General features: G+C 30.9%; 1 protein-coding gene and 1 long non-coding RNA gene across 4 annotated transcripts; one reads left to right on the forward strand and one right to left on the reverse strand.

The window, feature by feature from the left end:
- The first annotated feature begins 997 nt into the window (after positions 1-997).
- LOC149033208 (uncharacterized) lies at positions 998-5,008 on the forward strand. The gene is made up of 2 exons (XR_016175940.1): positions 998-2,659; positions 2,738-5,008. It is a non-coding gene; the product is annotated as an uncharacterized LOC149033208 (long non-coding RNA).
- LOC107071185 (wide awake) lies at positions 4,092-27,931 on the reverse strand. 3 transcript variants are annotated; one of them, XR_016175938.1, is made up of 13 exons: positions 27,250-27,931; positions 19,325-20,834; positions 17,928-18,068; positions 17,632-17,710; positions 15,848-15,951; positions 11,182-11,442; positions 10,611-10,913; positions 10,065-10,504; positions 9,598-9,977; positions 8,911-9,517; positions 8,102-8,818; positions 7,690-7,768; positions 6,925-7,065 (listed from the first exon to the last, which is right to left on the reverse strand). XR_016175938.1 is itself a non-coding variant. In XM_089170273.1 (12 exons), the coding sequence occupies exons 2-12, from the start codon at positions 20,604-20,606 to the stop codon at positions 6,730-6,732; spliced, it is 4,650 nt and encodes a 1,549-aa protein (XP_089026399.1). In that variant the 5' UTR covers positions 20,607-20,834; positions 27,250-27,930; the 3' UTR covers positions 4,092-6,729. The 3 variants fall into 3 exon arrangements, 1 of the variants encoding a protein (XP_089026399.1); XR_016175939.1 differs by having other exon boundaries at positions 6,956-7,086; XM_089170273.1 differs by lacking the exon at positions 7,690-7,768 and having other exon boundaries at positions 4,092-7,065; positions 27,250-27,930.

Here is a 27,931-nt window from a genome sequence, read left to right on the forward strand (position 1 = left end):
ATACTTGATCTCGAATATCTTTCGAAACAAGGTTAAATAAATTTCAACCTAGATATAATACTAATCCAGAACGAGTCGAATGAATTGAATTAAACGATTTTCTTGACTCTTTAATACGCACTTCATAAAATAACATTTACTCAAAGATCATTTATCAAAATTGTTTGTGTAGAAAATAATAATGAATAAATTAATAATAAATTTATGAAGTATTCAAAAAATAAAATAGCTTCACTTCCTTACCGTTATTCCGTTTTATTCGTTGGTTGCTTTCAGTATCCAAACAAATCGTATTAATGTTGGGAATTCTAAAATATTATTATTTTCAAAAATGATATTCAAACTTCCCTCGTCAATTTGAAAAGGCAAAGTATTTTGATTATATCACGTGGTTGGCGTAAAAAGGGTTGAAATTGGATTCTCGTTTTCTAACAGAGTATTACTTTCTTATGACTATTCGCGTATTCTATGGCGATCGAAGCATAAGTGCGAAGAAACGGCGGGAGTTTACAAATGGCGGACAAGACAAAGTGATCCGCGTCCGCGGTGCGCACTGAACGAACTGATCCTCGGCCTTCCAAATACTCGCTTGGTAAGGCTTCACCGAGCCAGCTCGTTTCTCTTTTCTTTTCTTCCTCTTTTTCTTTCCTTCATCGTCATCGTCATCGTTGTCTTCGTCGTCGTCCTCGTCGTTGTCGTTCTTGTTGTTGACAACAACAGCCATCGACTTTGCGACAAGAGGGAGGCAATATTATTTCAATTATATTCAAAACGTTTCCAATGAATAATCCCAATGCAATCATCATTGGATAATACAATTTTTTTTAACTTCATTATTTATTATTTAAATAATTTATTTAAATTATTTACATAACTAATAGTTTCTACTTTTCGAAAACCCAAAAGAATGAAAATTATTTTAAGAGTTTTCGTTTAAAAAAAGAAGAATTAATTGTATAATTAAAAACTATTGGGAAAAAACAATTATGTATTTAAATTTAATAAAATTGTATTTTAATAAATATATATTAAAGATTTAATAAATTTTCATGAATTATAAACGTGTTACAATAGAAAAATAATGAAAGATAGGGGAGTCTGTTCTACTACTAGGTTTAAACTTCTGACTCATGTTTGAGTCTTTTGGTCTATCATCTATGGTAGGTGACAAAGAAAGAGAAAAGGAGAAAGAGTTAAAGAAAGACAAAGAGAAATAGAAAAAGAGAGAGAGAGGGAACTTCGAAAGCTAACCTTCGATTGGTAAAAATTCGACCGGCGAGTGGCCGGACCTTGCGCCCTGCATAATTCTTTTGCAATGCGCCTGCGCGAACAACAAAGAAAGAACAAAATAAGAAAAAGAGGAGAGAAAGATCCGTGTAAAATGGAGTCTATATACTCAGTGACGGTTATGGGCGATCGCAAACTCGTTGTATATATATAAATGTATATATATATAGTATGTATGTATGGTCATATGTATATACGTTTTTCTTCTTCGTCGAGCGTTAACGACACGACTCGCGACCTGAATCCTCTTCCTCTTTCAATACTCGCTCGACTTCTGGTATATTTCCCGAGGCGATTAATCCGCATCAAATCGTCCGAATCGAATGCTTCTCACAAAACTGCGTGACGATCATTTATAACTGAAATAACTAGCTTCTTTCATATGTTAATAATTATCGAATAAATACGTTTCATATAAATAAATGCTTCTTTCAAATCTAATCGTTTAATATAGTATCTGGTATATAATATATATATTTGATCGTTTAAATATTCATTTTCTTATTAAGAAAATGAGTAAAGGGTTAATTATTCAATGAAGATTTATTAGATTTAAAGTGTACGTCTAATATTTAGGTTGAACTAATCAGAATGTATTTATTTAATGTATGTATTTTAATAGTTTAAAAAAAATATATTGTGTGGAAATAGTACATTTGATGGTTTAAATATTAATTTTCATATTAAGAAAATGAGTAATGATTCATATTCTCAATGAAGACATATTATTTTTTTTTAAAGTGGGCATCTACAATTTAGGTCGAATAGATCAGAATAATTAATTTAGTATTTTAATGTTCTACTAGAAAAAATATTTATGTATATAATTTAAAAAGGAATTGTTGACACATGTAAGATTGATAAATTGATCGATATTCTTTTCAAATTTGTCTGGGAGAACATGTGATAAGATGATCTCATCAATTTTTCTTTTCTAGGACGCAACGATCGATGGATATTTGCAAACGTGTTCCTTCCGATCTTTCACAAGCCATTAATTCAGAAAATATCAGTGATCGCGGTTTTAGATCCATGCTGAGGTCTAGATAAATGACTCGAATGACGATATCAACATGTTGTAACACGCATCGTGTAATCCATATTACGAAGAGGCGTTTTCATATATTCAAATTTAAAAGTATTAAGAAATAAGAAGACTGAATAATTAAAATTCACATTAAAAGTCTATAATTTCCTAAATCGAATGAATTTTTCATTTCGTATCTTTAAAAATATTGAAAAACGAGTTGAACGTAGATTTGAAATTGAATTTTACGAGCGAAATTCAAACAATAGGCTTTGGGATAAGTCTTTCTATGCTATGGTAACTACGAATCGTATATAGACGCCATTGTTCTCGTGTGAAGGGTCCGTAAGTAATTGTTTTACATGATATGGCACAAAGGACAGTCATGTCGTGTGGTAAATATAAATGTATCTGTATATTTAGGTGCGTGTGCGTATAATATGTATACGTATAGAAAAGACCCACTTCTTTTCTCCCGAGCGTATCCAATTAAATGCCAAAGTGGACTGACTTCATGGTGACCGCATAGTGTTGCGCTATCAGTATCGACAGTGGGTCAGTCAACAACGGGGTCAGCCGAGGGCGAATCCGGTCGACCAATCGTATTCGCTCCAACGACCGGGCCGTCGTGACAATGAGTATTAACTGTATATGCACGTGTAAAAACCGAATTGATGTTGGTCTTCCGCAATGGCGTAACATTGTCACTTAATACATGACAAAAAACATAGGAATATGTCAAAAAAAAAAACAAAAGCAATAGAATCTAATTATACTGATTATATTGAGACGAACTGTAATTATTTTCTTTCGTTCATATTCGCATACCTAAAATAAAGGTTTTTAAATTTCTGTCGATGTTACAAACATACATACGCACAGTATAATGTCTAAATAATTGATAATTATATATTTGAAAAATCATAAGAAACAGTTCTTCTCAAAATTCAAATCTTTATCTAAAAAGATTCTTTTGATTTTATTTAAAAAAAAATCATCGAGAGATATTATGACCTTACGTGTTTATACCTTACGATATCATTACTTTAATAATACTTTTTAAAATTGCTTCGTGCCAGAAACAAAATGTCGTTGCAATCAATGCTTGAAAAGTCAATAATACGAATTGAAAATGATTTTTTGTAATAATTATACATTACGAAGATTATAAGGACGGAGTTTATATATATATATATTTTTTTTTTTTAATTAAGAAGAAGAAGAAAAAGAAGAATAAAAGAAGTGTAAGAATTCGAAGAAATTCTTTACCGTTACGTCCAAGACGATTGCTTCTTTTCTCGGCAAATCCAAGATAAGAAAAAGAGCGCATAATTACGCTATGAGCCGGGAATAAATAAGGAGTAGGTGGTACGAGAGACGAGATGAGACGAGAAACAAGGTTTTAAGTGGGTCAGCAGGACTCTCGGTCGTGGGAAGTCCGGGTTCGTTTCTCGTTTAACCAGCAGGGCGGGCAAGTTCTGCTTATGTCAGGGAAAATTACTGGGTGGTGTGAGAGAGAGAAAGAGAGAGGGAGAAAGAAAAAGAAATAAGACTATAAAAGAAAAATAAAAGAGAAAGAAAAGTACCGACGTGACCGCGTAAAAGACGATATGACTCAAATACAATGGTACATTTTATTCTTTTTTTTATTTTTTCCATTTTTTCGTGCTCTTTTCCTTATTACACAAAACTGCCGTCGTCGAGACTGAAATGCGAATGAAGGGGGAGGTGGGGAGGGGGAGAGAAGTAAGAGAAAAAAATCAAAAAAGAGATAAAAAAGGGGGTGAAAGAAAATTTAGTTACAACCAAAAAGTACATTTCCTATACAAACATCGAATTTGTTATTTACTTAAATATTTCATTATAATATTATTGGTTTACGCATTCTTTCAAACTTTTTTTAAATCTTATCATTTTTATAGGTTTTTTTTTATTTTTGGTGCGAGGGACGAGGGCGATCTTCTTACTTTTCATCTACCAGTTTATGCGTGTACTTTTAATCTTACGCATATTTTTTTTAGGCGCTATCATGATAAATATACGCTTTCAGATAAAATAATCTCGCTAGTTTGCATCTCCTATCGTCATAGTCGTTCAGTAATCTAATTTATTTACAAAGTCTAATATCCTTAGTTACTTGTTTCTATTTCCTTATAATTCTATTTCCTTATAATAAAGGAAAACCTTTGTTCTTATAGCTTATTTGGACATAACATACTTTTTGGTTTTCCTCTCTTTCCTTCCATCTTGTCGCTTATATAGTTTTTTATCTTTTCATTATCTCTTCCTCTCGGTGTATAATTAACATCTATCTATTAATACTTATTTTTACATTAAACATCAATAAACATTCAGAGCTAATGAAGTTTTGCATCATCCTGTTTTAATTATTTTCACTGTTTCATCTTTGTGGAACATTCTTAAGCTATGCGATAGTAACAATCTCAGATTTTTTGTTCTTTTTTTTCAATAAAAAAATATGTGCATCATACATTCTTGTTAAACATAAGTGGCCCCTGTGTGCACAATATATACTGCACAATGAATAAAAAATATTTATCATCCAAAATGGTATTTTCTAAGTAAATATGATATGCAATAAGCAAAGGACGGATTTTATTAATATTTAATATTTATTTTTAAAATATAATTGCGCGCGTGTGTGTGTACGATCATTAGAATTTTAAAATAAAAGTAACGCTATAATGTAAAATGATATAGGAAGTAATATGATATATATGAAGGTGTGCAAAAGTTATTTTTCGATTTCTCAAATATTGTGCAGTTATATTGTGTTATCAGAGTATTACTGTATATGGTTTATAGACCAGAAGTGGGAGAACTTATATGTATCATAAACAAAAATTAATTTATATATATATTAATCTTTTTACGAAAATATAATTGAAAAGATTCAATTTAAAGTTTTGCATAGATAATTAAAAGAAATTGCACTGTATTATACACTTGAGATACAATCTAAAGTGATAATTGCTTATAATTAGATAAATAAGAATTCCCATTTCTGATATAAATACAATGTCTTGATATATATTAAAATTTTATTATTTATTGAATTTCACATCCGTATTTGAAATATTTTTTGAAAAATGTACCGAAACTTCATCATTAGGATAAATTTCTTGTTTAATTTCGTAAAGATTATTAACAGCATTAGAATAAGAACTTCGTATATAATTTACTTAAAAATCAGATATACTTAAAACACACAAATTAAGTTTCATACTTATGTTTATTGGCCTATACTTTATCCTTCTTACCGTAGAATAGCATTCGAAATAAAAATAATAAAATTTGTTTCTATTCTATAGCACAGTCTATAAGCCTCTTTGTCACAAACGCACTATCAATTGCAAACAACTTTCATTCCATTTTTATCATCCTCTCTAAAAGCAAATCATCTTGTTAAGTGAGCACCGATATTGATTTTACTTTCTCGTAGAGATATTTCTATCGTTCCCAGCAACCAACTCAGTACAATAATATTTTTATTTGTTTCAGATAATATTAAGAAATTTTAGGAACTTTACGTATATTATCAGTTTGAAAAATTTTTTCATAAATAACAAAAACAAATTATAAAGTATATTTAAAAAAAAAATGAATACTCTAAATATAAGCTAATTATATTTAGTTGTTATATTTGATCAATAAATAGCTATTTAAAATTTAGTTTGGCATTTTATCATTTCTTTTTTGTTATGTTATATTTAATTAATTTTTAGTTGCAATTTATTAAAATTACGTAAATTTATTAGTTGAACATGAAAGCTATTAGGTTTAGGAACGATGAGATCTCCGAAATATTTGACACATTTCTAATGACGCGCATATCGGACAAAACATTGAGATCGGTACCTAAAATATATTAGTTTATAATATATTTTGAGTATTAACTTTGTTTATAAACTAACTAACATTCGAGGAATATTACAGATCGCATTAGATCGCGGTCTTATAACTTGGAATGTACAAGTCTAGATAAAGAAAATTATTCGAGTTCACTGTCATCTAGTGCAATTACTTACAACAATAAACCTTTCATATTACGGATATTATAGAATATGATCTACGATGCCCTTCCACGTCAAATATCACTTAATAATCTAACTAAAGCTAGTTGATTTTATATGAAAAGAGAAAATCAAGTTTTATCCTGATTATTTTTTACTATGTATAATAAATTATTTTTAATACTAATAGTAAAAGCAATCCTTAAAAACATCAAGCCCTATAAAATGAAACTTTTGATTTATAGGTCATATGATGATTTTCATTCGATCCACAATATGTGGCTTTACATTCTCATTTTAATATTAATAGTTATCACTGTGTCATATTTTCTTAACTAAAGATTACACATGTGAATTTTAATTATTTTAATCAGATGTTTGTTATAAATAGGCTGTATGCTTGCTACTGTGTTCGAGAGCAGCAAGAACATCTTGCTTTTGTCTGACATACAAACGTCCCTTCTTCCACGGATTTTGTAGTTGAAGGGGTTTAAAATCATCTCTTAAACAACGTTCCCTCGCACCAATTACAGCAACTAGGCAAAAATTTGGTAATTCATCGACTGTGTAGATAGGCCCATCTTGACCCTTTAAGACTACTGCCATATTTAGTTGCTTCACAACAAGATCCACAACTTCTCTTGCTGTGGTTCGTGGATTTACATGTAATTTTAAACTGGTACCAGAAGCCAAACCAGTTTCATAGGCTGCATAAACCTGTAACGATGAAAATATTTTCTTTTTTCAAATAAATTATAAGTAAAGAATCAAATTATATTATAGTAGTTATATAGATATACATTTTTCTTGCAGCATTACTTTCAACATTATATACGTTTTTATAATGTAAGTTACTCAATGTTTACTTCATTTACATTGACTAAACATAAACTTTGTTATAAAAGCAATATGCACAGTCTTGGCAAAATCCTTCTTATATACAACAATATTTGTTATTACTTTATAATATCGATTTTACAATACAAATTCCTAAAAAGGATTTTATTCTTTAAATATATATATTTGCGGCATTACAATAAAGCGCTAGATTATTCGTATAAAAATGCAATTTCGTAGTTTATATTCTGCTATAAGAATGTATTAATACATATGTCGAAAAAAACAGAAAGCAATTACATAAGCGCTTAAATTACATTTTCAGATAAAAAAATAGCTGTAACGTATAATGTGAGCTATACGATGCTGTTGAATTCCACATCTGCCTTGAGATGATAAAGCAACAAACAGTAGATGTCTCATGCTATACTTATTAATACATTAATTAATTTTTTAGAAGCAAGACTGCACAAAGTAATTAAATTTTGCGATGTAGCGGCTTACTTATGTATCTGCTACATTGGTTTGCACTAGAAGACCAAGTGAGCTGTTTTTAACTATAATCGGGTTAGACTTGCGTTCCCTATAAGGAAAAACAATATTTAAATGCACTGTTGCATGTCTAAAAGAGAAGCTTCCAACTGAAGTTCAATTAAGCATAGTATCCTATAATACGAAGCTTTTTTTTAAATCTAAATTTAAAGAATTATTATATTTATTTTCCATGTGTGCAACACATAAAATCGCTTACTTTACTATAGAAATTAACGGTAATTAATTTTATACTACCTTTGGTAAAAAAAAACAATGTGTTTTTATTTGTAACTATGGATATACTAGATATAACTATAAGCTATTTACCTATAAGCTCTCTTACTTAGTACCCATATAAAAATTAAATATTATAATTTATTACCTGAAGAATACCAGGTAGCGGTGCTGGCATCATTGTTGCTTCATCCTTTTCTTCTTCCGATTGATTATCTCCTACTGAAACAGCCATGGTTGTTATACTAGCGGTGGATTTAGTCGTTTTGACTTTTATATGTCCTGGTTTTAAGCATACACTTGAATTCGGCGTTGAATATTCATCGCTGCTTAGGGAATGAAGACTGTCGGAATTCGTGTTACTAACACTGAGAAGACTCGTGTTGGTGTTGGTCATAGCTGTTGATACGCTTAAAAGCGATCCACCATAGAGAATCGGTTTTATATTAAGTAATGGACTGGTACTTGCCGACGCAGAAGTGATGGTGGCCGAACGATTTCTAGGGCTATGTTTGTATTTGGTAAGTAATAAAGTGTCCTCAGATTTCGAAGGTGGAAGTCGTACATTTGTAGGTACGGATGATATTTGAGGTTCTGACTTAGTTGAAACGTGACTACACTTGCACACGTATTGACCACTAGGTAATTGTTGTTCACTTTTGCTGAATTCCGTTGTAAGTAAATTGGAAGAAGAATTCGTAACATTTGGACCTGGCCAACTTCCACGTCCTGGACTCGATTTCACGAGTTTAGGATCTCGAGGTGGCAACTGAAGAAGACTTCTTTTTAAACTATTGCTGTTGCTTTTATTTCTGTCTAAACCTAATAGATGCTTCATGGATATACCAACAGTCTGTGGTGTACCCTAAACATAAATCAAATAGAATATTACAATTCCTCTATCTTCTACAAATTTACATTGAATATTTATTATAATGTAATAATTATAAGACTTACGCTTTGTTGTCCGGATCCACGGTCTCTTGCAAAAGTGATGACGTCGATAAGCCATCTAGCACCCTTCCATACTGTGTTTACTTGAGATTGTATATCTTGTAATCTCGCAAGTTTATCTTTTGCTACACTTAGTTCTAAAGAGCTGAAAGCTTCCCTATGATTATGTTGAGCTTGTGCGGTGTCTAATTCCAATATACAGCTTAATCTTGAATATCGATTAATTACATCCTTTTGGTATGTATTTAAGTGAACCATTTCGAATACTTGAATAGGTAAAGATAGTAAGTCTCCTCTTTGTAAAAGAATTTCTCTAGTTCCAGGTACGCAACAAGCTATTTCTGCAGGAGGTACGGCAATTAGGAATGATACATCGTGCGTGAGATCGATTACTTCAGCATCGTAAAGACGATATAATAAAGAATCCTCTGGACTTATTTCCATATAATTAAAGAGACGACGTGCCGTTGCGGAAACCAAATCAACGAATAATTTTTGCTGTTCTGTACCCTGACATTCATTCGTTACATTTTCTTTTTCCTCTGAATCTTTAACAGAATTATCGGACGCATAAATACGAGTTATCCTTTTCAAATAATCCCATTCTTCCCTAATAAACATACATTATATTCATTAAAATCTCTCATACATTTGCAGGATATATTATAAAACAAAGTTGTGATTGCTTACGCAGATACATGAGAGTTGTCACGTATTTTACAATGTGGTAAGACGTTAGGTGATTTAGCCGGTACAACCACTTGTATAAGATCCACGCTACTTTGCATTTTCAAATAACCAAGATATAAACCCTTTGATAATTTGATACTACTGACTTGGTGATATGTCATTTGTTCTTGTATACTGGCCATCAAAATATCCGCCACGTTGCTGTCTTCATGAGTTATTATTTTTTTAGTTACTTTACTCAAAGGAAGCCACCTACTATTTAAGACTGACACGAGTTTTGGTGATTTTACATAATTAACTGTCGAAAATACAAGGGTTCCTTGTATGTCTCTGATCGGTTTATGATATAACTGTCCAAGATTTTGCGTACACAATGCGGCCTGAAGATAAATTAAATCGAATATATTGGTAAAATTTTTTAATAAACACAAAAAAAGAAATGAAAATGAAAACTAATATAAACCAACCTGCATTTGTGCAGCAGCTTGGAGCAATTTTATCCTAAAGTGATTGGTTGAACTGCTGTGACTTTTTTCCATATCTTGGCGTAGAGTCTTGACGTCGTCCCACGTGCATGCGACTTTCATGAGCCAGTGGAAATCGTTATAGATAGAACTAGGATAGGTTTCATCGACCTCGATTACAGGTAAAAAGTCTTCATTGGTTACGAGCACCTTATCCTCGTGATAAAGCAAACAAGCAAAGAACACGCCACGCCGCAAATTTTTTTGAAATTTGCTAGTCGCGGTGAAGAGTTGTTTTATCGTTGTTTTCTTCTTATGATTGCGTCTTTGAACTGCTGGTGTCTCGTGTGTGTATTCCGGACGTCTGATATCGGTAAAGAGGGTGTTCAATTGTTCTAAACGCCCTGCAAATCTTGGTACCCTGCCATCAATGTCTCTCCAACCTTTATAAACATAATGAATAAATTCACATTTACGAATTTTTCGTTTAACTTATTAGTTACAAATATTATGTTTCTTTTGCGAATAAATTAATGCAACGAAACTTACTACTAGGAGTGACATAAGCGGGAGTTGAATTTCTAAATCTGCTATAGCCTTTTAAATTTCCAGCTGCCGCGCGGAAATAATATTTTTGTCCTTGTATAAGCTCGTCGATACGACATTCCCTTTGCTTCATATCCAAAACCTCTCTATCCCCGCATATTGTAGAAAAATCCTCTTTGAGACTCCATTGAACCTTGAATTTCGTACAAATTGGAGAATCATGTGAATCTGGTTCTTGAAATCTAACTGTCACGGAGGTCGTTCCGGTAACATCGATTGCGACCATGAAAGGCATGTCCGGTGGTCCTGTTATGATGAATAAATCAAATATTTTTGCATCATTCTAATATATTTTTTTTAATTTAAAGTAACGAATAAAAAGTAATTACAATTTTCTTTTGAATTTATTGAAGATTCTTAAAGCTATGTTTAAATATAAAATTTAATTAAAAAAAATAGAATAACTAAAAAAAACCTACTTGTGTTCTAAAAATTTATTGAAGATGTTTCAAGCTATTTGTATAAATATAAAATTTAATAAAAAAGAAATAGAATAACTAAAAAAATAACGTACTTGCTTGATCAAAACCTAGTAACATCTTTCTTAGTGCTCGTGCTCTCCTCTCCCAGAGGGCCAGTTGCTTGTCCTCAGTGCTACCTCCGCATCCTGTAAGATTATTATGCTGCGTCGAGAAACTGGCTCTGTGGCTGCTTGGTGGTTCCAAAAGAGTACTCCCACCGCTGCCGGAAGTGCTGCCACCGAGTTCTTGGACTCTGTGTTCTGCTTCCAACAATAACGACGCCAAATGACTGCCCAAGGACTCCGGTGACTTAACTGCAAATAAAGATACTGTATTGTTAAAAATGAGAAACAAGAAATACTCTTTCCTTTTCTGATCCGATACGTTACATTTTATTATGGTATAATTTTTTATAAGAGATATTAATATTCTTTCAAGTTAAAAAAGGAAAAATAATGAACACAATTGATTATATATTGAATAAATATTTTTAACTGATAATTTTTTTTAATAGTAATAAAGCAGAAAGATGAATTATGTTCTCTTTAAAAGGGAAACATTAAGGTTCAATGTCAGAGATTTTGATGCCAGCATGAATCATGAACGGATATTATACGAACTACGGATTCCTCGAAGATGAGGGACGGTGAATTTAACGCGTCGTTCTGTTATCGCGAATATATCTACAGTCTGATACACGTGAGAGCAATACGGAAATAATGAGCAGGTATATGGTATGCGACTTAGGTGGGGATCGTAATATTCAAGGACGTTCACTAATGACAATAGAATAACAAGGTCCATTTACCGCTTCTCCGTTTACTATGGTCACGCTGTCGTATTTGTTCACGACCAGAAATGAAAGTATAATTTTAAATATTAAAATATGGACAATAAACTAATAATAAATGATTACGTTTGAAAGTATTTTTTTAATAATCATATTTAACGACGAATACAAGACTCTATAAGTGTATATTATAAAATTTGATATTATATACTATACTCGTTAGATCGAAATTTTTCTCAAATAATACCAATGCTCTACAAAAGTTCTAATTATCGTACCAATTAATAAAACACTCAATTATCGGATGCTCTTTTTCTTGAAATCAAACAAAATCAGGAAAAAAAGATATCGTTTCTAATATAGTTATATAATTTCTTTTTTTCTACTATTTTCACTATCGTTCTTATTATATTAAATTATATCTAGAATTTCGAAAAAAGTAGAAAATAATGATCATTTACAATTAGTAAAAGAATAAACGCGGGTTTTTATTTATGGAGAATTTATAAATATATAATATATTAATTTGCAAATCGATAATGCAATGCATTCTTCAATTATGCTGTTAGATCAACATTTTTTTTAATTACTTATTATTTGTTACTAATGCGATACTTCATCATGGTAACAATGGAATTAGCCGTATAAGAGCACCCAGAGAACAGGAACGTTATTATAGCTGCTTTTACAATATTAGTACAAGATGGGACATTAAATGGACAATTAAACGCCTTTGATTTAAAATATTAGTTATTATCACTATTACTTCTCTTACTACTATTATTGTTATTACTATTACCATTACTATTACTATTACAATGCATTCTATTATAAGAAGCAAAGAGAATTTCCTAATTTCGACATGAACAACATGGTTACACACGAAATACTTGTTATTTCGGTACGAAATCATTATGGGTAATTAATAGAGTTTCTCTGTTTGACTTGACAGTACACAAAATGTACTTCATAATTCGTAAATCGAATTTTAGTTCGTGTCCCTACATTGTAGTGTACATTTGTTTAGTTTTTATAACATTTTAAATTACAATTGTAACTTTTTTCGTAATTCCAAATGTAAAATTAATACTTATATTTTTATTTTTTTGTATCTTTTTTTTTAAAATAATTTTTTCTAAGAAAAATCTTAAATTATAACGATATGTAAATATAGTAATTAGTTGAGTTTAATTAAACAATGATGTTTCGTGTGTAAGGATGAACACGTTTTAAATGTAAATTTTACTGGGGATTATCATAGCTGCAATCTATACGTCACTATAATATACGCACGTACATCAGATATATAAACATATATATGTGTGTATTACGTACTGGGTGAGCAATATAAATCCACGAACTATAACGCGCTCGATCTCGACGAACGGGAGATTCCATCATAACACGCCAACTAATAAACGTTATAAAAGAGCACGATTCCATCTCATTGATCTAACCAAAATGGTATAGCAATAAAAATACAAAAAAAAAATAAAAAGACTTACACCGTGGTACTTTTTAGTCCCTACGACGATAAATCGTGATGGTAATAATTTCATACTTTTACGAGTACGATGGGTGAAATTAAGAACGAAAAGAGAAATAACAGTTCGTTTATAGATCATTTCTGTTCACATAAAATGATAGGAAGAGAGGTAATATTTTTACTTATTTCGATTTCGTAACTGTAAAAATGATCATAAAAATTGTTCACGATTTTTTTTAAAAAAGAACAATACTTGAACGTAACAGTATTAAAAAAAAAATTAAAAGTAAATCGTAATATAATTGGTTTAGTTTCATAATAATTAGTTACGTATGAGTCATGTTTTAGATATACGTAATAGAAACACGTTGTCGTATAGTATCAACGTTTTAGCATATCAACGGGATTTCTAATTACAAGAACGACGAGACTACGGTGCAAAGGATCGGCTTCATTTAGGATCAATGAAGTGACGAAACTGATTATTGTCAATTTTACGGTGTTATCGTGCCAGAGAATCGAATCGATAGAAAATTGTACTATATCGTAGCACTTCTCGTGTTAACGATACGTTTCCCCACTGTTGCACTTTGTTACCTGGAAATACGAAGGGGAAGTGTGCTGAATATTTTATTTTTAGATTTTTATTATCAAATTGTGTAGTTAATTGCAGTTACTATTTGATGTGAACATTTTAAGATTAAAATTGTGCACATAATTAAGAAAGTGGTCTAAGTCATGTATCTCTTGTTTCGAGATATTTAAAGATTTATATTTGAACACTGTATGAATTCTATGTAATATTGAAAAAACAAACATTATCTAACGACTCATTTTTTACAATATCGTGAAAATTACATTGAATTTATTTAGTTTAAAATAATGTGGTGCGTAATAACTAATAAACTCACTTTTTTTTATTTTGACTTAGACCACTTTCATAATTACGGGCACAATTAAGAACTTAAAATAAACAGTTTTAAATAAAAATGTAAATGTAAATATTTATGTTACAGTTCTTTTGAGATTATGTTATACGGAATATGAGATTAATGATGAAAATAATAAAAAAAAGTTCTAAAGTATAGAAGAAAATAAAATAAGATACGAAAATCTGGAATAGCTTCGAATAAATGAAGATCACGTTGCTAATTTATTTTACAGTACGTACACCTTATCCTTAGACGACTATTCATCAGAAGAGACTATTTTTCTTGCCTGAAATCGTACATCTCCTTGTCTCGTTAACTTCCTTACGCAATTTCATGGTAAAAGTTTCCTGTCTCGCGTTTAATGATACGTAGTTATACAATTTTGTATCAATTTTCTCAGATATATCGTTTATTCGTATTTACGGTATAGTTATATTATTTCTTTCTTTTTTCAACGATAATAATATAAGACAAAGATTGTTATCTCTTAGAATTTATAGTTTAATAATAACTTTCAATTTTCGAATTTAGAGTAATTAAGAATTATTTTCTTTTATTTTATATAATTTTTAATTATTATTATTTGGTTAATGATAATTGTAAAGTTTGACGAAGAAAATGAACAAGATTGTAATCGTGTTTTTGTCTTTTTTTTATTTTTTCGGATGAATTCGGATCAAATGGATTATTTTTTGATTGTTCTATAAACTCAACAATACTTTAAAAAAGTTTTTCACGTACAAAGATTGAAATCGAAATCGATATCGAAAAAGAGAACAAGAAGAAAAAGAGAAAAATAGAAAAGAGAACAAGTGAGAGAGAATAGTATGCGTAGAAAAAGACAACTAAAGCAAAGATCGTTTATAGCAACGAGAAAAAAAAAGTGCCTCTAGTCGCAATGTACAGTTTGAATTCAAACGTTTAATACATTTCTTTTCATTCTTTTTTGTTTTATTTTACTTTCTTCTCTTTCTCTCTCTCTCTCTTTTTCGTCGTTTACGTTATCGTTTTCGTCGAAACTCAATATCCCTTGCAACCATTTTTATTGCCAGTCACGAAAATCTAATTGAAAAACTGTATCGTATTTTGTTAGTCTATTTTTTTTTCTTTTCCAACCTTTTCAAATTTATCAAACAACACAAAATAGGAGCGCAATGGGTAACATTGCGAGCCTCATTGACACATCTTTTTAATTTTCTCCTTTTTTTTTCTTTTTAATTTTCTCTTGTGACTTTTTCTTATTTGTTTTGTTAATAAATAAATTTTGTCCAATTCAGAAAATATTCATATTTATTAAAGTAATAATTTATACAATTGTCAATTGATTTTTTTATCCGTGGTTGTTTTTCTTTTTTTTTTTTTTGACCGATCTTGTATTATGTTCTACGATAATCCAGAAAAGTTCATTCCCAGAACGGATGCGTTTCTACGAGTCAGTGAATAACGCGAACTCGTTTCGAAGCAGTAACCACGTGGAAAATGACGTTCTGATTGATTTTAGTTCTACTTACATTGGTTGCCTTCCTGAGCACCGAACGTGACCAACATTTTTGCCAACGGTCTGTTATTACTGAGTACTGCGACGTCCAATGGCGATAAACCGTCGCTGTTTACACTGAAAGCATGAAAGAAATAAACAAAATGAATGAAAATGAAAAGAGAAATACTCTTCTTCCTATGATAAATGAGAATAATACCATTCAATATTTTCTCTGCAAATTCTTTAATCTATTCCCTTACAGAATATAATATCACATTTATTTTTCTATCAACACAATAATAATAATAATTATAATACTGATATAAAATCGACATTTCACCCTCTATTTAGAGATTTCTATTGTATAATTACGTATAAATATTTATTATTAATTATGTACAAAATTTGTTTATAATTATTAGAGACACAATTCCGAAAGAAATATCATTATTTCATAGTTAAAACGAGCAACAGTATAGGGTTATTTAGAGCTTAGGCCTATAAGCTCTCGAGATCGATATCGATACGCTTTTCGTATCATTCACCAATGACAGTAATTAGATCTTTTGATCGTTTGATCAGGTGCAGTGTAAGTGTTCTATAGAATATCCGTAGTATCTGTTAGAAGCGTGCTTACTCACTTGCCTACTCTCACATGAACATGTTCGTAGTCGATTCAGTGCAAACGGTAATCCGTTTACTATACACATACATGCCATCCATCTATATACTGCACTAACTATTATCGTTCTTTGTCTGTGTCATAGAGAGAATTCAACGAAAGTGAATTGCATTGAAGTGCGAGAGAGCGAAACGATTGCTTTGCCAGGAAATAGGCAAGATCGGTGAATTTTGAATTAGAATGGATTTCTAGTAGATTTATACAACCGAGGAAAGCTTTCACGACGTTTAGCTCGCCAATTTTGATGATGAAAGAAGAAGAAGAAGAAAAAAAAGAGAGAGAGTAAAAAAAACGACTACAAAAGTATTAGGATAATTAACTCATTACTCAGGACACGTTTGACCTACTAAATTAGATCAAAATTTTGCATCTTTCGTATGAAAAGTTGTGTCATAACGTGTAATTACCTTTATTTTAATAACTTTCGATCAGAACTTGTTTTATTTTATCGTACAATATTATTAAAGTGTTAATCTAAATGTTAAAGAACAAAAATAAAAAATATTATATTGAAACGTTAAGTGTTGGTCAGTATTTTGTAAACAAATTTTTTTGATCTATCCCATATGGTGCAGACAGCTACCAAGAAGAAATTGAAATAGTTCAATCCTTTGAACGATTTGAGTTGAAATTGTTCAAAGGATTGAACAATTTCAAAGTTTGAATCATTTTCGATATCGAAACTAGAAAAGTTTTTATAAATACTTTGTTAAAAATCTTCACTTTTATAAACTCATTCTCTTTCTCTCTGTTTTTTTTCTTGGAAACATTCCAACCCAACGGAAAATTACTTTTGAGAAACTCGCAGTTTAAGTGAAGCAACGTATCGTTGACAAATAATGTATCGGTTTACTGTCTTGTGTGTTGTTGTATCTAAAGTTCATCTCATATGTTATGCATTAACTTTCGATACGACGAATAATGTTTCTGAATAATATTTTTGTATTTCAATTTTGTTTGTACGATGGTGTTAGGTTTTTTCATATTAAGAAAAAAAAACACAATAATTTAACGAAAAGTATGTTTTTCTTTCTTTATTATTTGTGATAATAAGTGAATCAGTTTATTATTGACCTATTCGTAGTACTTTTTGTATGTTGAAGTTAATATAAAAGTTGTATAAATTTTCTGACCTGTTCACGTCAACATCGGTCGACTCCAAAATAGTTCTGGCCTTATCCAAATGACCATGTTCGACGGCTGCGAAAAGAGCTGCAAATAAAATCAAAAATGTTATTATAAGGGAAGACATGTGTGAATAATAAATAATTAAATATTATGTTTGATAATATATATTTTGAAAATACGTAATCTGTCCGGATAAAGCTTCATAGTCATGGGATAAACATTTAAATAAAAAATACATTAATGAGAAAAAAAATCAGTCTTACGTTTTAAAGATAAAGAAAAAAATTTGTAAATAATATACCATGCAAATGTATGTTGAGGGATTGGGCCGAGAGAGGATTAATATGAATCGACGATAGATTATTTGAATGTTGTTGCTGTGGCTGTTGCTTCTTTTTTCCAAACCCTTCCAAGAACTCCATCCCTTGTAGCGATTGTAGTTCTATATAAATAAAAATAAAGAAAAAAAAAGAAGAACAAAAATGTATAATTAAAGAAGAAAAACAAATAAGACTTAAGACAAAGAATAAATAAACGAAGAAAAAAACGAAAGAAAATAATATTCAAAGTTACGAATCTCTGTAAAGAGATGAACAAGCAAACAAAAATTTTAATTAATTTTAAATTCATAAAGATTAAAACGATCTTATTCTTCTTCATAAAATATAATAATACAAAATTATTTCTAAAGGTGCGATTTCATGCTAACGCTTGACGCTTGCTTTGAGCGTCAAATTTGACCACATTATATAATTTCAATTGAAGTGCCATCTAGATAAGAAGCAGCGATAAAGCTGAAAATATCTGAGCTTTAAATTAATTAACGCTGGTATCATTTACTTGACGCTAAAAACGATTACAATTATAATTACGATTATAATTACGATTACATCGATTACGTTTTTTTAAAATAATTATTTATGAAATATTATAATATTCATATATAATATTCATTATCATATTACAGATTTTGAAGAGGTAATACCTATAACAATTCTCTGTTTCATATAAATTAAACAAATCATTTTTTGCTTTGTAAAAAATTAAATACTACATTCTAACCTATTGATACTCATAAAAATATAAATAAATATTTTAATATGCCAAGTAACAAGTATTTTATAAATTATTATTTTTGCACAGTTAATTTAACTGTGTTGTTGATCCGAATATGTTAGGGAATAATATAAATCGATAAGTCAACTTTCGATTTTTGTTACTTGCAAAACGCTATTTTTATTCGTCAATGTCGCTTGACGCTACAGTTTGACGCTCAGATTTGACGCTGCTTCTTATCTAGATGACACTTCAATTGAAATTATATAATGTGGTCAAATTTGACGTTCAAAGCTAGCGTCAAGCGTTAGCATGAAATCGCACCTTAACGCGAAAAACAATTAAAAAGATATCTTCATTTTTTTCCTTTTTTTTCGAAAATAAAAATAAACAAAACAATATAGAATATGATTGACAAGATAAAGAATAAAAATTTTCAACGAGAACGATTTTTCATTGATCGAGAGATACGTATTTTTGGCAATTATTTCAAATCTGTCTTAAAAAAATATTATTTAAAAGAACAAAGAGTTTCGCGAGTGTTCATATTGCCTATCGTGGAAATCGATTTTACGTGAGAAAGCAATTAAACGATGGTAACGTATCGCTACTAATGAAAAGCTTTCGTGCGGTCTAGCGTACTTGATCCGGAAGTGGTCGTGACGAGAACTCGATCCTGCCCGATCGATTCTAGATCCTTCGACTCCTTTCCAAGTTTCTTTTTACTTGTAGACATCTTGCTTCGAAAACTTCCACCGCGAGCATTAGTCCAAAAATTAGTCAAATTATCTACGGTCCGATTTTTGCACGATTTGGACGAACAAACACTTTCCGTGCTACCATCAACGGACGATACAAATTCACAAAGATATTTATCCCTCAATCTCGGCGAACTATTGATTTCGGTTTCGGAATAAAAATTCGTTCTTGGACGATCGTTTCTTTTATTTCCAGGACTTTTATCTCTATCGAAACTTCTTTCCTCTTTCATACTGAAACTTCTAACATACTTGAGATCAGATTTGCAAGAAAGTAACGACATAGAGAGTCTTTGCTGCTGTTGCTGCTGTTGCTGTTGATCTTCCTCCTCCACCTCCTCCTCTTCCTTATCTCGGATATTAGTTTTTTCTATTATACGTTCGAAACATTTTTCACGTGTTAAATGTTCCTCGTTTTTCAAATACGTTTGAACAGAAGCAAAGCTCGAATCAAGGGAACTGTCCAAAGAGAACATCGGATTTTCGTAACCGCGTTTGTCACTTTCTATCCTTTCCTTAACCTTAGATTCTTGATCGTTACTCTTTTTTGTTCTATCATCGGCTATTATTTTTCGATGAAAAATACGTACGACCTTTGGCGATTTCGTTTCTTCCTCGATCCTTCTTCTTCTTTCGCAAGATTTTTCTAGACATTTTCGATTTTTCACGTTTATCTTATCCCCGAGAGAAAGCTTTTTCTCAAAATCCTTCGTAATACCGCAAGATTCTACTACTCCGATCGACGAATTAGTTTCTGACAACGTTCGACCATCCTCCTGACAAATGTCCTCGTACTTTTTCGTACCTTTTTTATTACAAATCGACTTTTCTTTCTTTTCGTTATTTTTCGAATTAACACATATCCTTGATGATTCTTCTTGTCGTTGTTGTTGTTCTTCTACTTCCTCTTGTTGTATTTTATTGGAATCTTTCGAGGAAAACGATCGAGTCGTTTTACAATAATCTTTCGATGACATTGGCGAATGTTCGATACTCGTGGTAAATTTGAATGCCGCACGATTTCGAATCTTCGATATTAATTTAACCGAAGCACGAAATGATCTTGATCTTTTCAACGTCGACATCTTGCCGTCGTTCGTTGTAGATCGTCTCGACAATAATTCCATTTTAGGACTGGACCTGGACGTGCTTTTACGAAATTTCATCTGGAATATATTTCTATTCTATCGAATTATCTTGTTAATTCGATTTGTTTCTTTTCGTTTGTAGAAATGATATAATAATAACATTAATAATAATAATGATACTATTCTTATCATTGGTGTTAAAAACAAAAAGATTCCAATTGCTTGATTTTTTTTCTTTTTCTTTTTTTTTCGACAATTCTTTGAGAAACTGACGATCACAGGACGATATTCTTTGGCTTGATAAAACTGGAAAAAAGAAAAAGTGAGAGATAGACTCTTGTGAAAAGTCTCTTGTCGTTCTGCGACACCATGAAGCTTTTATCTCGGAGAACACGAAGGATGTGTCTCGCGAAAACTTGAGGTAAACCTTCGAAAAAGTTTTTCTTTTTAAAGCCCGTTTTAAGAAATGATTTTATTTCTGGATTTTGTATATATCTACGGTATACCGTGAACACTCTTGTCCTTTCTATTTACTGAGATTATAAAGGTTTCATTTGAAGAAAAAAAAGATAAAAAAAAATCTTTATCAAAAGTAAACGAAACGTTAGGATTTTTCCCTTTTTTCTTTTTTCTTTTTTTGGTTCGTTTCTTTTTCCAAAAAACCATTGAAATAACTCATCTCGCAGTAATAATTTTATCTTTTTTTTCTTTTCATGTTTAATCGTAACAAAGCTTAAGCTACGATAACAAAGTAACATTTTTAATCGTTAAAACGAATGAATATCGAGCTAATAAATCGTTTTTTATTAAAAGTCGTATACGTATATCTATCGGAGAAAATGTAGATACCTTTAAAAGATCATACCTCGATAAAACTTATGTTAGAGCTAGGAAATCCGAAGGACTTTTGAACTAGGTCAAGTGCACCGTCGAAATTGCAGTAATTTCAAAATAAAATCGTGACTTTTCAGATATCTAAGTCACGCTATTATCATCCGAGAAATGTGCTAACCGTGACTGTGATATTGTTAAAGTCTTCTTACCAGAGACCTAAAAAAATTCCATCGATGATAACTTTTAAAGCATTGTTAAGATACTTCGAAGAGTAACGACTATACCAGTTTAAAGATTACCAAAATTAAGAGACAGGGAAAGAGAAAAAAAAGAAAGAGAAAGAAAGGGAGGAATTTAACAATGTGAGGGTTGTTCGTAGGCGTCCAAAAAAAATCATTTGACTTTTTTCTCAGAGAATTTGATCGTCTGACAGACCAACCAGATGATTTCTTATCTTTATCTTCTTTCCTCTCTCTTTTACATTCTCTCTTCTCTCTTTATCTAGCATTCTCGGCACGGGTCCCTGCCATTCTCTAAAACGATTTTATTATTTACTTAGGACACGCACTTGAGCAATTCTCCGTTGTGTCCCGACAATTGGCCATTAAAACGAAGTGGACTGAACGTCGCCTCTTCCTCCTCGAAGCGAGCGACAATTTATCAGCTCAATAAAATTTATTACTTACGTCCGTTGGTTGTTAGGATCTACGACGATAGTGTATCGCCTTTCTAACGTCTAACCAAGGGTCTATCATCTCTCTCTCTCTTTCTTTCTTTTTTTTTTCTTTCTCTATCTTCTTTTCTACAGCTTTCATACTTTCCCTTTCGATAATCTCACGAAATTACCATAAAACGAGGCAATGTTCTTCGCTTTGTGATCTTCTCATGTACTTTTCATAACAGCATCTCTCTTTTCTTTTTTCTCTCTCTCTCTCTCTCTCTTTCTCTTCTTTCTGTCACTCAGAAATGACAACGAACTCATGAGTCTGGACATAGGCTGTTTTTAGACTGTTTAATGTCTCGTAAAGAATACGAAACTAGTGAATTCATATACTTGCGTATTCTTTTATACGATACATATATATACGAATATATTCTTTTGGCGACCGAATATCTCAACTGTATAGTTATTCTTCAAGTTGATCTTATTGACTTTAATCTCACATAAATGTTAAGCGATTTACCTCAAAGCGATATTATTCAAGTATACAGGAGATTTACATACGATTGAGATTATTTATAGAACTTATTTATATGTCGTAAGATTATATTCAAATAAATTTCAAAATATGACTATTATTAAGTTAGATTTTATAGACTTTGATAAGGTTCAATAAAAAAGGATTTACACTTGTTTTGATTTAAAAAAAGAAATTATTTTTAATATTATACGAATTTATAAAGTAAATACAAGTAAAATTTATTTGGTAGTCTATCAAGTTATTCCTATAGATGGTATTGGAAAGGATATAATGATTGGTGACTCGTGAGGACAACTTGTAAAGAAATTTTTTAAGATGTAACCAGAATCCTTGAACGAACGAGTAGTAAACGAGTTTCGCGGTTAAAGGGCAATTGCTCATGTTCAAATCGATTGGAAGGGATTGGAAGGGTCTCTATCTCTCTCTCTCTTTCTCTCTTGCGATACAGATTGGATCTCATTAGAAGTTAACGAGAGAATTATGGTCTGCCAGGAAGATAACAGGGTAATCAGAGTTTGGCAAAGTAAATCTATTAGACATTGGATTCCCTGTGAGAATAATGAAAGGAGTTTTATCATTTTCTTTCTATCTTGTTTACATCACTTCCAACTATTTTTCTTTCGTTTTACTTCTTATTATTTATTTTTAATCAAAATAACACATTGCCACAAGATACGATCTTTTCTTTCTCATTTTTTCAGATATTAGGGTAGAAATCTAGATCAAAAGAAAGCACACCTGGTCCTTCGATTAAACAATAGAGGAAAGATTGGTAAAGAAAAGGGGGAAAGGGAAAAAGATGTGAGAAACACAATGGAAATGATAAGAGGTAGTAGTATTGTTTAACTTTCTCGCTTTGACTTGCATCGTGCCAATCAATCTCAACTACGTTTCTTCTTTTTCAAAATGAACCACCTACTACTGTTATTTGACTGACACACAACTTACACGCGACATTATTACTCTTCTCTTTCCCTTTCTCACATTATACTCGAAAATTAGACGATTGTAAATCTCACGGTAGTATTGTTGTTAATAACAAGTCTTCATTTCTCTTCTGTGTGTGCTGTCTTTGCGGCTTGATTCGAAACTTTCCTACTTTGTCAAAGCTTTTCTATTCGTAATTAAAAAAAAATCTTTCTTGCTTTCTCCTTTTTCATTACTTTTTTATTTCATTGAAATATCAAAGACCGACGTGTCAACGATTTGCTTTTTGGAAAAAAATGACATACGAAGAAAAATAAAATAAACTTCTGACAAATCTGTAGTCGTCCTTCCTTTAAAATCTAAAAGATCGTTAGCCTTGTTATCAATGAGTTCCGTTACGATAAAGAATAATCTATTTCCTTTCCTGCGATAGTTGTCATACTTTTTTGGTATTTAACCGTTTGAGTGCGAAAGAATTTTTTATGAATATGCTAAAATTGCGGAATAAAATGCGTAGTTATTTTTTTTGGAAAATAATAAAAATGGTTATAATTAACTCTAATTATTATAAAAAAAGTAATTTTTACTAACAAAAATGTTTTTTATTCACATTGGCTCATTTTTTCTACTGTACCGGTAAAAATCTTTTATTGCTAACGACAGATTTCATTTATGAAACTATGAATATTCATTTATTTAACTCGATAAAATAACTAAAAAAATTTGTTTACTTTAGACATTAATAAGTATATCGTGTTTTGTTTTTGTTTTTATTTCATCGGTATAATTAAAATCGATCGTCTAAGAGGATAAGGAACCTTTTTTGCAATTTCGTCGGTACAAATAAACGGACTCGTCCCAGATTAAAAGGAAAGTTCTCAGAATAAGTGTTGCTCGAATGTTTTCGATTTATTGATAACGTTTTATTAAATATTCATTTTTTTTTTCATTTCCAACGATTCGATATCATTCATGTATATATTTTAGATTTTTATAACATATACGCGTATGTATATAAACGTACACACATTAAAACAAATACGTCTGTGACGTTGGTATGTTTAACTTGTTCTCGATAACTCTAATCATGTTTAACACCAATAGGAATTCTCGATATTCTTTCGTTGTTCTTTCTGCTAACATGAGTTTGCAATTTAACGATTTAATCGGCCATATGGCGTGAAAAAGTCATTCGAATGATGTATCGTAGCAAACTAGCTTTGCTCGATATATTTCTAAGCACCATGTGTTGCGATCGTGTTCTCTGAAACAGAACGGAGATATGAGCAAAGCCTACACCTAACTGTGGCTTTAGTTAAAGTCGGTTCATAACAACTATCTGCTCAAGTAATTTGTTCAGAAATATAGGTCGCGACGGTATAAAAGAATAAAGAACAAAATTACTCAACAAACTTAATTACATTAATCACGATAATTACAAAAAAAGAAAATAATTTTTACTTGGAACACATTTCCAACGGAACGATTATTGTTACTCGAAAACGTTAAATTAATAATGCAACTTACTCTGAAAATCTCTAATTATGTTATTATATATTCTTTTTATTGATTATCAATTACTACAAATCATTTCAATCTAGGGTGGATCTTTTTCGAAGGTTCTAGCTTTCGCGAGAAAATGATTAAGAACGGGACGAAAACTATTCCATACTTGATTCGTTTCAAGTTATGCAATCATCCGTGCATCGAGGTTAACCTCCCAAGGACGTTCGTGAGTCCGTTCACTGGCCGTTCGAATACCACAACGAAATCGACCATTAAAGTCCACGACAGAATGTTTTGAATCTTCGTGTTATCCGAAAATAAAAATAGAGAAAAAGAAGAAAGGACGGAAGAAAGAAAATTATTTCCAAGATTCTGATTAATTTCTAATTTTATGCTTGCACATTATTGTCTTAAATATATATTCGATCAAAATCAATCAAAATGAATTAGACGATTTTTATCTTGTTATTTTTTTCTTTTTATTTACGTGTATATATAAACACAGAATCTTTTAAAAGAAATGGAAGAGATTACATAAAAAAAAAATTAATAAAAATAAATTAATTAATTTTTATTTGTTTTATTTTTTTTTAATCGATTTACACGTAAAAACAGATATTTTAAAAATAAATGTAAGAAAATGATCATAAATGAAATAAACGGATTTTAATTTACCTTCAGGAAATGAGATTTTTTTTCACGGACAACGAAAGTTAACTTCGTTTGAGCGAAATTACAAAGTCATGAATTAAAAGTGTTACATTTCTTCGGACAAGAGAACAACTTTTTAACAAGCTAGGTCGTTTCCACATATATGGTTGACCTTGCTAGCATTTTCTTTCTTTCTCTTTTAAAGTACATATGAAAGTTGAACACATGTATGTGTGTAATGAAATGGATAACCTTCCATAGTCGCCTTGTAATATGACACTTGGATGCGAAAACACTATTTAAAGTGAAAATAAATAAGATCTAGATGGTCGTGCGTAGAGAACGAGCAGAAAATGAGATTATTTTCAGAACCAAAGAAATTCATGAATCGTTACATTCCAAAAATATTTAAAAAGAAATTAAAAAAAAACTCGAGAGTACTATGAGAAAAAAACGAGCGAAGTGTAATATCATTGTATTGATAATTCGAATAAAATGCAAAAGATAAATGACGAAAATTTACTTCATACAAGTTAAACAAAATTTAAAGCACGTATAAAACACGATTTACATATTACGCGAAACGTATATTCCATTAAAGAATCGTAACATTTAATATTTTACATTTGAAAACTTCAAAAGTTTAAAGGATCGAACGCGTCTGGGATAAAAATGTATATACTTCATGGGCCAAAAAACAATATCCAACTGTTATAAATTGTTTGTATTATACCAGTTATAAAGGGATAACTCTATTTTATTATTGAACTTTCGCACATTAAATCTCTATTTTTAAAATTTGAAACGACGTCGTGACGTGGTGTATAAAACAAGGATCATCGTATATGCATATCGTTTCGCGAGAACTACATTGTTATCGATCATGTGGACTTTCGCGCGCAAACATAAAAAAAAATCAAAAAGAAAGAAATAAAAATAAAAACAAACAAAATCTCTTGAAGTTTAATCGTGGAAGTGTCATCGTACATATCTCGTCAACTTTCCAACAACAATTCTCTTGTAGTGGGAAAGCGTGAACTTTTGAAACAGGTCGAGTTGCGGCCATTGCGATCTATTATAATTTCACTATTTAACTCCTAACTTATTCTCTTCTATATCCTTGAGTAATTAATTTCGCGTCTAGTGAAATGAAAAATAGAAAAAAAAAACAACAAAAAGAGATAAATAAAAATTCCGAAATTATGACTATGAAATGAAAAAAAAAGTTAACGTTAAAATATTAAACATTACGAAATCTCGAATGAGAGTTAGCGTGCAAAATTTGTTCGATATGAACGAGCCTTTAAGTTCTCAGCTGTTCTCTCCCTCTTCGAAAACGTGTTGTCGAGAAGGGTCTTACTTCTTGTTACTCCGAACGGTATAACAATGGACTTGTCTGGAGAAAAGTCGATTAAAGTAGAGATTCGCTCGTTTTAAACTCTGTATTTTCGAATCCAATAATAATATACGAAACGATAAATTTCTTCTATTTCTTAGAAAAGAAAGCACACAACCAGTTCTAAAACGTTTGATGTGTTGTTTAAGGGGTCAAGGAAAAAGAAAAATATAAGATATAAATGGAGAAAAGAAAAAATCTTTACCTTGTTCTATTATCACAGAAAATATTCAAATTTGCTTCTGATAATAAAAATCGAGCAAATTCATGCGTGAATTTGAGTTAACTAAAAAGATTCACTCTAAAAACAAAAAGCCGAAAAACATACGTTTTTGGCACGGTCGAATTGAACAGAAAACAACCTTATCGACCGAGTTAGTTGGAAGGAGTCACAGGACGCAAAGAGCGTCGTTCTCCTCCGTTCGAATCTTTTAACTTGTCACTCTCGCACGTCCTTCTCGTAATATTCTTTTCTCTCAAAACTCGCTAAGAACTTGTCGACCTTTTTCACCTTCCGTCTTCCTCGCTTTTGAAAACATTCATCCATCCTCGTCGTTTCTTACAATGTATGTCCGTTAAAATCCTTCTCAAGAGAGTTTCGACAAAATTTTTTCTTCCTAACTCTCTATTTATTCATGTACGTTTTTCTTTTTTTCCTTCTACAACTCACGCTATATTTCCACTTCTTTATATCTAAAATTTTTCAAACAAAATATTTCAAAGTTTATGAAAAATAAAAAATAACAACAAGTCTCCTCTTCTTCCCATTCTTCTTTTTCTTCTTGTTCTTATTCTTGTGTTCACTTTTTAAGAGTTAAATATCAACGTCTGCGAATGAACGTCGTCGAACTGACTCGCGCGAACGCTGTGGCGTCGTCTGTGGGTAC

The sequence above is a fragment of the Polistes dominula genome, unplaced genomic scaffold, assembly GCF_049000335.1.
Source record: "Polistes dominula isolate Pdom_NZ unplaced genomic scaffold, Pdom_raw_medaka contig_15, whole genome shotgun sequence".
Lineage (NCBI taxonomy): Eukaryota > Metazoa > Arthropoda > Insecta > Hymenoptera > Vespidae > Polistes > Polistes dominula.